The sequence below is a fragment of the Rattus norvegicus genome, chromosome 7 (genome assembly GCF_036323735.1).
Source record: "Rattus norvegicus strain BN/NHsdMcwi chromosome 7, GRCr8, whole genome shotgun sequence".
NCBI classification, from domain to species: domain Eukaryota; kingdom Metazoa; phylum Chordata; class Mammalia; order Rodentia; family Muridae; genus Rattus; species Rattus norvegicus.
The window spans coordinates 473100-485729 of NC_086025.1; the positions used below are offsets into that span (position 1 = coordinate 473100).

General features: G+C 42.9%; 1 protein-coding gene across 1 annotated transcript in view; it reads right to left on the reverse strand.

Annotated features, from left to right (window-relative positions):
* Window positions 1-1868: 1868 nt before the first annotated feature.
* Window positions 1869-12630, reverse strand: part of Ralbp1l4 (ralA binding protein 1 like 4) — a 112685-nt gene continuing 101923 nt past the window's right edge. The window contains 3 exon segments of the mRNA XM_063264390.1: window positions 1869-4631; window positions 4634-5351; window positions 9546-9685. Coding sequence (XP_063120460.1) covers window positions 3349-4631; window positions 4634-5351; window positions 9546-9685 — 2141 coding nt within the window. The 3' untranslated portion in view covers window positions 1869-3348.

A 12630-nucleotide genomic window follows, 5' to 3' on the forward strand; every position in this document is an offset into this window, starting at 1 on the left:
CAGGGACTTGTACGGAAGAAATGGGGGAAGGATTCCACACCCTAAAGGAGATAGGAACTCCATAGGAAGAGCTACAGAATCAACTACACAGGACCACTAGGAGCTACCAAAAGCTGAATTACCATCTAAAAAGCCTACAGAAGCTGTACCATGACCTACTGCACATTTATAGCAAACGTAAAGCTTGGTCTCCATGTGCGTCCCCCAACATGTGGAGCAGAGCTATCTGCAAGCTCTTGACTTGAAACCCCTCCCCAACTGGCCTTAGGGGAGAAGATGGTCTAACCCTGAACAGAGTGAGGTGCCAGGGTAGTAGGATAAACCAGGGGCCCGTAACTGGCTCAGAGAAGGAAAAAGGCTTTGTGAAGAGAGAATGGGGGTGTGTGTCAGCATAGGAGACATAAAATTAACAAATAAATAAATGTAAAATAATAATAATGATTATAATAATGATGATGATGATAGTAACTAATAAAATAAATGAACAAAACAAAGAAACAAAGACCATAGTCCTCTTCTTGGAAATAGGCAACTGTCAAAAAATGGCAGCACCAGAAATTACTTGATCCTAATTGTATAATTTGGTGAATGTGTAGAGTACACACAGAGTAAAGTTGTAATATACATGTAGACCTCTGCTTACAGACCACCTGGAATAGTGATGAAGTTTCTTATATGTTTTCCACATGAGAACGTCTCAGTTTCATACCTTTTTCTTAAAATTGGTAAATATTCAACAATATAAATTAAGTTGTAAGCATCAGTTTGTTTAAAGAACAGAAACTGTCTTTGTTCGTAAAATACCACAAATAACTTTCATGTTGTACTAAAGGTAGCAAGTCATAAAATTGGAAGAATCCCAGGTGCTCTTATACCTGTAAATTGCTTTGAATGCACATGGCTACCTTCAGTCACTGATCTTAACTTTCTCCCCATGATGTGGTCCCAAGTTTCTGGCAATTTGAACCAGACACACTTGGCAAGCTCAAGAGCCAAGGAGGAATCATTGGGTATCTTTGCCCAATGTTACTAAACATAGTTAATCGCAGAACACTATCTTTTCTCTTGATGTCTGGGCCATAGGTCCATAGTCTTCTGAGAGGTGAATTCAGATCAAGGCCCAAACAGAAATAAAACAATGATATTTGCTCTAGACTCACTGCAGCTCCCTGGCAAATTAAGAGTGGTAGACAGGTTAAATGTAGCTTAGGTTAATTTTTGACTACTTGACATGGAATTAGAATGTCAATATCCAGCAAAAGTTAAAGTGCTGGATTGTTTTTTGATTAAGAAGGAAAAACAATTTTGTTTATCTACTGGACAGAGGGCAATATCAAACATTGACAGCCTATTGTGGGTCAGTGGTGGACTAGCCATTTTGAACTGTTATTTGTGAGGGGTAAGTTTTGGTAAGTATTATTTAAGACATGAATTTTGTAAAACACACTTTTATCACTATTACTACTTGTCCTGCTATTGCTTTACAATATACGGCCCGAGGTGAATCAGTGGGAATATATATAACACCAAACTAAAGCCGATCTGTTATATGATTATTTTACCTTCCAACAGAAGCTGCTCACCTGTGTCTTTGGGATGAATCTTGTGACATTCTAATCTTTGTCAGACTTTTACCTGCCATGTGTCTTATCAAGAGATCATGAGTCCATGGTTCCAGAAAACAGGGATGGTATAACAAGCACGCGTTCTTCATTCCAATTAATATATCGTTCGGTGTCTATCTTATCCCTCAGGGACCAGTGTGAATATTCAGAAAAGGGAAATTGCTGGTTAGTGTTTTTGATTGGGAATGAAAACAATTCCATGTATCTACTGTAGGGAGGGCAATATCCAACATGGAACACCAATTTTTTTTTTTTCTCAAAGGCCGCTGAATTTATTTCCTTAATCAATAATGGTCCTGGCAAAAATTAGTTAACCAACATTGAGACATTTGTAATGAAATTTTAAAAACCCATGATACCTTGATAGAAATTAGAGTTTACACAAACAAAAAGAATTCTTCGATATTGCCAGCAAATATAGAATGAGTGTCGCACATCTGACGAGTGCAGCAAGGCATTTGTACATTTTCATTTGACACCTGACCACCTTTCCAGTCTCCATAACATCTTCTCTCCAGATTTAAAAAAAAAATATGCTGATTTCTATAACAAAGCTTTTTTTTCTGTACAAAAATCAAATAATGGCCAACAAGTCACAACAGTGCAATAGGTAGAGGCTAATGAAAAATCGCACAAAACAGGTGCTGAAATAAATACTAACTGGGGAGTAGACAGAGCCCTCCTGTGGTTTTGTTGCTCACTTTAGAGTGTGGCATTTGTCTTCAGAGCCACAGGGGACCTCCCTGGGGGCCACTCATCTGACAGTGAAATCCTGTTGCCTCAGAGTCCGGCCTCCCAGACCGCTGGGAGCAGTTGTCTTGGGTTAGAGGCAAACACCAGGTGCGGTCAATTACAGTTATGCTTTCCTTCCTTCCGCTCAGTTCTGTCAGAGTCCTTAAGCAGCCCCTTGAGATGACATGGACAGGTGAAAGTTGTGCATGAGAGCATCTACATGGCTTATCCTGGCAGAGGTGTGGGTATCCCAGCCCAAGCTAGCAACTGAAGTCACTGTGGAAGGTGACTTTCCTGGAAGGTCAGTGTGGAAAAGGACTCTGGTGTGAGAAGTGTCCTGTGCAACCTCAGGGTCAAGGTGGTCATCTCTGACCACCTCTGAGAAAAGGCCCTTGCTGCTCCCTGGCAGTGAGTGGGTGGCCTGCCCTGCCCAGGCTGGTGGCAGGCTGCATGGTAACCTCCCTCTGCAACCAAACTGGGCCGTCCTGACTCACATTGACAGACTCGGAGCTGGAAAAGAAAAGTGGTACACACAGGGCAGGAACAAGGAACCCCAGCGTGAGCCTTTTTGGCCAGTCAGAGAATATGAGGCAGATCCCCACTGAACAATCTGCACCAAAAGGTGTGGAAGGCACAAGCAAGAGTGGCCAGGGACCCTGCAGGGCTGGTAAGACCACGAGCGTCCACAAGGCAGGCGCAGAAGTGACCTGGTTTGGTTCCCACCCTTTGATAAGAAAGAGATCCTGATTCTACTGTGATTTAAAGAACAACAACAACAACAACAAGTTTTTTGGTTTAAAAATAAGCCACTCAAGGGTTAAAATAGTTATTTTTATCAAAGAAAATTAATTTTCAAATAAGCTGACACTATCTGGAAATGCCTGTGTTCCCTGCAAGCCCCCCACCACCGAGTGTCCACCCCTTCACTCTCCCAGGACCTGAGCCTGACGCGGAGTCAGACGTGTGCAAGAGTGAGCATCTCTGAGAGCCTTTACGGAACGCTGCCAGGCAGGACAGGCAGTGGACTCTTGCTTACAGTATGATGCACAAGGCCGGGGCAGTTCAGATGCGTCTCCTTCGGGTCTTTGCTGGGCGAGGGCTTCACCTGCTCCTTGGCTGCTATCACCTCAAGGACACCTTCACAAGGCAGTGGGCCTGTGTCCCCTTGCCTCTCGGGCTCCTCCTCCTGGAGCTGCTGCTCAGACTTGGCTCGCTGCATCTGGAGCAACCGGAGCTGCACTCGGAGCTCAACGATGGCCTCCCGCTCTTCACCAACTGCTTGGTTCAAGTGATTGTTCTTTATTTCTAACTCTTCATTCTGCCTCTGTAAGTCTTCTTCTAGAATGATCTGCAGCTCCTCCTCATCCTTGCTCTCGCATTCGCTGTCAGAAGAGTGCTCCTCTGTCTCGCTGCGGCCATGCTGGTGACTCTGGATCTCCGCAATCTCAGCTCGGAGGCGGTGGACCTCTTCTTTCTCCGAGGCGATCTGACTACGCAGAAACTGCTCCATGACCAGGAGCTCCTCCTGCTCAGTCAGGATCTCATTCTCCTGGGCAAGGAGGATATTTATGACCTCCTCAATTTCCTTCGTTTCTTCTTTGGAAACATCCTCTTTCAATAGGCTGGCTATCTCCTGGGAAATCTTGGTCTCACACTCTTGTCTTTTAGCTTCCCTCAGCTTTCTCTTGAGGGCAGTCAGAATCCTCTGTACTTCCCATAATCTTTCTTCTTTAGATGAGTCCTATATCCCGCGCTGCAGATCTCGATGTAAACAGTTCAAAAGGAACTCCTGTCTCCTGATCTCTTCCTTGATGCCTGCTTGGGTCTCTGGCAGTGTAGGCATTGTGGCCGTGTTGGACCAACGCAGAGGTCTTGTTACTTGCTTCAGGACCACGGTGCTAAAGAGCTCTTGCACGTGTGTGAAAAGCACATACAGGACCCGGTTGCTGATCTGGACAGTTGGGCTCAGCACTAGAGAGATGTTCTGGATGTTCATCTTGGTTTCTATCTCCTTCGCAATGATGTGGTCCATGTGCACAATGAGCCAGGAAAGCAGAAGATGGTTATACTCCGGCAGTTCCCTGAGCAAGCGCTGGAACTCCTGCACTTTCTCCATCTCTGTGGTCCTCTGCTGACAAGCCTCTTCAAATCGGGGCATAAGCTCTCTGGTAAGCAAATTCTCTGGAAGGTCTCGCAAATACTGCTTCAGCAAGCTGGCTACAGTGTTAGGTTCATATTCTTCCAGGTTTGGAGACTCCTCTCGATCACAGGCTGCTCATCTACCTTTGATTTGACTCCTGACCCTCGGTACATGCCTTCACACTTCATGCCATGCTGCTCCATGTAGTCCACGCACTCTCGGAAGACAGCTGGCAGCCGGATGCCGTCGTACATCATGGTCCTCTCTACTGCGTCAGCCAAGGGAGCGCCGAAAATGGGTCCGAGACTCGGGGCGTCCGTCTGAGGCACCTCTGACTCCTGAGTTGGCTTCTTCTTTTTCTTCTTCTCCTTCCACTGTTTAACAACATCGGCGGCCGTCAAGTCTTTACATTTCTTTTCTTTATGCTTTTCCTATTTGTGCTTTTCCTCTTTGGGCTTTTCTTTGATTTTAAAATCCTTTTCCTTCTTTTTAGAGAAGCTGGGCTTTTTGAACACATGGATTCCCTTGGACCTCTTCATCTTGGAAGGACTTTCAGCTTCATCTCCAGAGCTGTCTTCCTGGAAGGCAGCGTAGCCTTCAGTCCTTTTCTCCTTTTTCTTAAATTTTCCCTTTTTCTTTCCATGGTCTTTCTCATCATCTGACACGATATCAGGAGGCTCGTGGAGGATGTCATGGGGAGGCAAAGGCTCATCCATTCGGTACAATCCAGGAAATTTTGTAGGGCTGATCTCCTCGGAGCTGGGAGTCCGGGTCAGCCCGCTGCCAGGCTCGGCCCGGCGGTGTTCACTAGGGCTGCTGGTGGGGGGCAGGAAGGACTCGGTTATGCTGAAGCCCTGAGGAGGAAGGGAAGTGGTCTTCTGTTACCTATCCGTTCCACCAGTGCCTGCAGCCCAGCGACAGTCTGCTCTGCTGCAGCCGCTGCCTCCTGCGCTGTCCCCCTGGCCGGCCGCAGGAACCCCATTCCCACCCCGCCCAGCCTTCGCCTGTTTACACCAATTCTTGATCAGTGGTGGACTAGAAAACTAGTTTTCTAGTTAACTAGTGGTTACCAGAAAACTCTGCCATTCTGAGCTGTTATTTCTGAAGGACATTTTTTGGTAAGTGTTATTGAAACATGTGTTTTGTGAAACACACTTTTACCACTATTGTAACTTGTTCCACTATTACTTCACATGGTATGGTCAGAGGTGAAATCAGTAGGAACTTTTGTAACGCCAGACTAAAGCCCATCTGATCTATGAGGATGTTAACTTCCAACAGAGGTTGTTCACCAGTGTCTTTGTGATGGATCTTTGAGGTTGTCAGACTTTTAAATGCTATGCCTCTTATCAAGACGTCATGTGTCCATAGCTCCAGGAAACAGACATCCTCATGTAATCTCAAGGACAGAAAGGACATATGCATCTCTAGAGGGATGTTAATGTTGATGATGTAAAAACCTTCCTCATCTTTAAGAAAGATGCTGTTATAAGCACGTATTCTTCATTCCATTCAATGTGTTGTCACTGTCAAGCCTACACCTCAGGGACCACTGTGATTCTTTAGGTAGAATTTCGAATATGTGATCTGATTCTTGTCCTTTCTCTGCAATTATGGATAACATATCCTGTGTGGGATAAGGATAAGCTTGTAGCATTAGAAATCCACACCTGAAGCACAAATATGTCTTTTATTGTGAACCTGAGCAAGGACAGTTTTGGCTGCACAGCTATAACTGAGAGGAATAAAGTAGTCATTGAACTTTTTTCTGTTTTAGCTTCCAAATACATTTTCTTCCCTAATCCATTTTCCCCCCATTTGTAACATCATGGTTTTGTTTGGACTTCTGTTCCCCAAAGCATTTTGGTGAATGGTCCTTTATTACTTTCTGATTCCTTCTATGAATATCTTTCTCAAGCATGGCACTCTAAGTAAATATTGGGATATTTCCCTTCTAGAGATCAAATCAGTATTTTACTTCCTGTCTGTCCTGGCCTCTATTATGTATCCTGTTTTTATTTTAATAAATATTATTTCACTATACTTCTAAGACTTTAATTTCCTTTTCTGTGACTTCTTTTTTTTTTTTTTTTCTTTTTCTTTTTTCTTTTTTTTGGAGCTGGGGACCGAACCCAGGGCCTTGCACTTCCTAGGCAAGTGCTCTACCACTGAGCTAAATCCCCAACCCTTTCTGTAACTTCTTATTTTTAACTATGTCTAAAGATGCTGTCACATTTAAGAACCGAAGTATTTGTCAATTATTCTTCCATAATTTTATTCTGTAAAAATGACTACCATACACAGATTTATTCGATATTTTCTCTATTTTCAATTGATTACATGATTAAAAACATGGTTACCCAGGATAGCTAAAGCTATCCTCAACAATAAAAGGACTTCAGGGGGAATCACTATCCCTGAACTCAAGCAGTATTACAGAGCAATAGTGATAACAACTGCATGGTATTGGTACAGAGACAGACAGATAGACCAATGGAATAGAATTGAAGACCCAGAAATGAACCCACACACCTATGGTCACTTGATTTTTGACAAAGGAGCCAAAACCATCCAATGGAAAAAAGATAGCATTTTCAGCAAATGGTGCTGGTTCAACTGGAGGGCAACATGTAGAAGAATGCAGATCGATCCATCCTTATCACCCTGTACAAAGCTTAAGTCCAAGTGGATCAAGGACCTCCACATCAAACCAGACACACTCAAACTAATAGAAGAAAAACTAGGGAAGCATCTGGAACACATGGGCACTGGAAAAAATTTCCTGAACAAAACACCAATGGCTTATGCTCTAAGATCAAGAATCGACAAATGGGATCTCATAAAACTGCAAAGCTTCTGTAAGGCAAAGGACACTGTGGTTAGGACAAAACGGCAACCAACAGATTGGGAAAAGATCTTTATCAATCCTACAACAGATAGAGGCCTTATATCCAAAATATACAAAGAACTCAAGAAGTTAGACCGCAGGGAGACAAATAACCCTATTAAAAAATGGGGCTCAGAGCTAAACAAACAATTCACAGCTGAGGAATGCTGAATGGCTGAGAAACACCTAAAGAAATGTTCAACATCTTTAGTCATAAGGGAAATGCAAATCAAAACAACCCTGAGATTTCACCTCACACCAGTGAGAATGGCTAAGATCAAAAACTCAGGTGACAGCAGATGCTGGCGAGGATGCAGTAAAGAGGAACACTCCTCCATTGTTGGTGGGGTTGCAGACTGGTAAAACCATTCTGGAAATCAGTCTGGAGGTTCCTCAGAAAATTGGACATTGAACTGCCTGAGGATCCAGCTATACCTCTCTTGGGCATATACCCAAAAGATTCCTCAACATACAAAAGAGACACGTGCTCCACTATGTTCATCGCAGCCTTATTTATAATAGCCAGAAACTGGAAAGAACCCAGATGCCCTTCAACAGAGGAATGGATACAGAAAATGTGGTACATCTACACAATGGAATATTACTCAGCTATCAAAAACAACGAGTTTATGAAATTCGTAGGCAAATGGTTGGAACTGGAAAATATCATCCTGAGTGAGCTAACCCATTCACAGAAAGACATACATGGTATGCACTCATTGATAAGTGGCTATTAGCCCAAATGCTTGAATTACCCTAGATCCCTAGAACAAACGAAACTCAAGACAGATGATCAAAATGTGAATGCTTCACTCCTTCTTTAAATGAGGAAAAAGAATACCCTTGGCAGGGAAGGGAGAGGCAAAGATTAAAACAGAGACTGAAGGAACACCCATTCAGAGCCTGCCCCACATGTGGCCCATACATATACAGCCACCTAATTAGACAAGAGGGATGAAGCAAAGAAGTGCAGACCGACAGGAGCCGGATGTAGATCACTCCTGAGAGACACAGCCAGAATACAGCAAATACAGAGGCGAATGCCAGCAGCAAATCACTGAACTGAGAATAGGTCTCCCGTTGAAGGAATCAGAGAAAGAACTGGAAGAGCTTGAAGGGGCTCGAGACCCCAAAAGTACAACAATGTCAAGCAACCAGAGCTTCCAGGGACTAAGCCACTACCTAAAGACTATACATTGACTGACCCTGGACTCTGACCCCATAGGTAGCAATGAATATCCTAGTAAGAGCACCAGTGGAAGGGGAAGCCCTGGGTCCTGCTAAGACTGAACCCCCAGTGAACTAGACTATGGGGGGAGGGCGGCAATGGGGGGAGGGTTGGGAGGGGAACACCCATAAGGAAGGGGAGGGGGGAGGGGGATGTTTGCCCAGAAACCGGGAAAGGGAATAACACTTGAAATGTATATAAGAAATACTCAAGTTAATAAAAAAAAAAAACAAAAAAACAAAACAAAACAAAAAAAAAAAAAAACATGGTTACCAGAAAACTCTGCTCTAAAATACCTAAGAAATGTGCAGTAATGCTCATGTGTCTGACAAGATAAATTTGATCACACATAGCATAAATTCCTAGCTCAGCTATAGTGCTAAAATAGATGTGGACAGTAAATATATATTTCCAAAGAAGTTTAGAAACTAGTTTAAAATAGATTAAGCCATATTAGGCAGCATTTAAATCTAGTCCACTATGATAAAAGATGTTACTATATAGCAAAAAAATAATGTATACATCTAATTCATTGATAATGTACAGTAAAAGTCTATAGATATCATTAATTATAAAAGATTGAGTAATCTCAGAGGCAATGATATTAAGGGATTGACTCCAGAATAATATGGAGTCATAAAGAAGCTGGAAGACTTTACAGTCAGGTTATCAGCGGTGTACTTCCCTACACCCATTTCCTCCAAGAAGCTGGTGGGTTAGGATCTTTGATGCAATCAGGGTAAAACATGGGAATATTATTTCTTTTTATTCTGTATTTTTGATTTCTTTCAGTTACATGACTCAAACTTCACTGCAAATTATTTCTATTTTAAAATGATCTTACCTTCATGTATAGGTTATCTAAACATTAATCTGTTTGATTAAATAATTCCTTAGAATGAAGGTGCTGTAGAAACCCAAACTGATACTCACAAGTTTTGGATTAAGCAACGTTTTGTCTTCTAAAAGACCCGAAAGAGATTTCCCAAACAAACATTTCTGTTTTGCTTGTGGTGGATTAATAGATATTACCGTTGGGTTAGTATATACAATGCCTTCGTGTTTTTGTGAATCTAAGAAAGAAAGGAAATCATTGCTGTAATTGCTGAACTCATTTAGTCCTCATTTAGCCCTAGCATGCGTATCTTTTTCCCTTTACCACCTGCATGCCTTATGCAATATCACAAACACACAGAAAATAACTAATTAATATTATAACATTTATAATGATCTTGCTTCATAAGGCACTCGATATATAGTTGTATATGGCCCATTCTTCATGTATAAAGAGTAAGTTATTGTGTTTGCCTTGAAATCTATGCTTAAAGGTATTAGAATCAAACAGTCATATAGTACCAATCTTTTCATCCCCTTGTGTGACTTTCTGACTGCCGTGGACAAGAGTAAAGTACCAGCAGTATCTGTACTTCACAACACAATTTGCCTAATTGCACATCTGTTACATTCCTTGGCTTTCTCCACTGATCTTTGAGCTCAAATCTGAGATCGTAGTGTCTATGTCAACCATATGGGTTCATTATGCTATATTTTCAGATTTTCATAAGAGACTAGGATGCTGGCACATGCCTTTATTTCTAGATCTCAGGAAGCAGAGCCAAGGGGATCTATGTAAATTTGATTTCAGTTTGGTTCACTGATCAAGCTCCATGACGGCCAGAGCTGTTACATAGAGAAAATCCAATTTGCTATTGAGTTGCTATTTTCTTTAAGAATCTATGAGATTCGACCTCACACTAGTCAGAATGGCTAAGAACAAAAACTCAGGTGACAGCAAATGCTGGTGAGGATGTGGAGAAAGAAGAACACTCCTCCACTGTTGGTGGGATTGCATACTAGTACAACCATTCTGGAAATCAGTCTGGAGGTTTCTCAGAAAATTGGACATTGAACTACCTGAGGACCCAGCTATACCTCTCTTGGGCATATACCCAAAAGATGCCCCTACATATAACAAAGACATGTGTTCCACTATGTTCATAGCAGCCTTATTTACAATAGGCAGAAGCTGGAAAGAACCCAGATGCCTTTCAGCAGAAGAATGGATACAGAAAATGTGGTACATCTACACAATGGAATATTACTCAGCTATCAAAAACAATGACTTTATGAAATTCATAGGCAAATGGATAGAACTGGAAAATATCATCCTATGTGAGGTAACCCAATCACAGAAAAACACACATGGTATGCACTCCTTGATAAGTGGATATTAGCTCAAATGCTTGAATTACCCTAGATGCACAGAACACATGAAAATCAAGAAGGATGACCAAAATGTAAATGCTTCACTCCTTCTTTAAAAGAGGAACAGGAATACCCTTAGGAGGGAATAGGGAGGCAAAGTGTAGAAGAGAGGCAGAAGGAACATCCATTCAGAGCCTGTCCCACATGTGGCCCATTCATATGCAGCCACCCAATTAGATAAGATGGATGAAGAAAAGAAGTGCAGGCTAAAAGGAACTGGATGTAGATCTCTCCTGAGAGACACAGCCAGAATACGGCAAATACATAGGTGAATGCCAGCAGCAAACCAATGAACTGAGAACGAGACCCCCATCGTTGAAGGATCAGAGGAAGGACTGAAAGAGCTTGAAGGGGGCCCCATAGGAACAACAATGCCAACCAAACAGAGCTTCCAGGGACTAAGCCACTACACAAAGACTATACATGGACTGACCCTGGGCTCCAACTGCACAGGTAGCAATGAATAGCCTAGTAAGAGCACCAGTGGAAGGGGAAGCCCTTGTTCCTGCCAAGAATGAATCCCAGTAAACTTGATTGTTGGGGGGAGGGTGGTAATGGGGGGAGGATGAGGAGGGAGCACCCATAGAGAAGGTAAGGCAGAGGGGTTAGGGGAATGCTGGCCTGGAAACCAGGAAAGGGAATAAAGATCGAAATGTAAATAAGAAATAACCAGGTTAATATAATGGAGAAAAATAAAAGAGTCTATGTTGAGAATGTTAAGAATCAGCACTCGAGCAGCAGGATCCCTGCACTCCAGACACAGCCCGGACCTGAAGAGACCAGATCAACAATTCTCTGCACCAAAATCCCATGGGAGGGAGAGCTAAACCTTCAGAGGGGCAGACATGCCTGGGAAACCAGAAGACACTACACTCTGCCCACATTTTTGACTCCAGAGGAAAACACCTAACACCATCTGGGATCCTGGTGCAAGGGGGGCCAGGAAAAGGCAGCGCAGGCCCTGCTGGTTGCTGCCCTCACAACAGCAGCCCCCAGCCAACAACTTGAGCCGCTGGACCACAGGTAAAACCAACTTCTCTGCTCCAAGCGACCTGCCAGGTGGACTCAGGATACAGACCCACAGGAACAGCTGAAGACCAGTAGACAGGAAAGACTATACACCTGAAAGCAGAACACTCTGTTCCTATAACTGGCTGAAAGAAAACAGGAAAACAGGTATACAGCACCCCTGATACACAGTCCTATAGGACAGTATAGCCATTGTCAGAAATAGCAGAACAAGGTAACACCAGAGACAACCTGATAGCGAGAGGCAAGCGCAGGAACCCAAGCCAACAGAAACTAAGATTACATGGCATCATCGGAGACCAATTCTCCCACCAAAGCAAACACTGAATATCCAAACACACCAGAAAAGCAAGATCTAGTTTCAAAATCATATTTGATCATGATGCTGGAGGACTTCAAGAAAGACATGAAGAACTCCCTTAGAGAAACGCAGGAAAACAAATAAACAAGTGGAAGCCTATAGAGAGGAATCACAAAAATCCCTGAAAGAATTCCAGGAAAACACAATCAAACAGGTGAAGGAATTGAAAATGAAAAGAGAAGCAATAAAGAAAGCACAAAGACGGATGATCAAAATGTGAATGCTTCACTCCTTCTTTAAATGAGGAAAAAGAATACCCTTGGCAGGGAAGGGAGAGGCAAAGATTAAAACAGAGACTGAAGGAACACCCATTCAGAGCCTGCCCCACATGTGGCCCATACATATACAGCCACCCAATTAGAC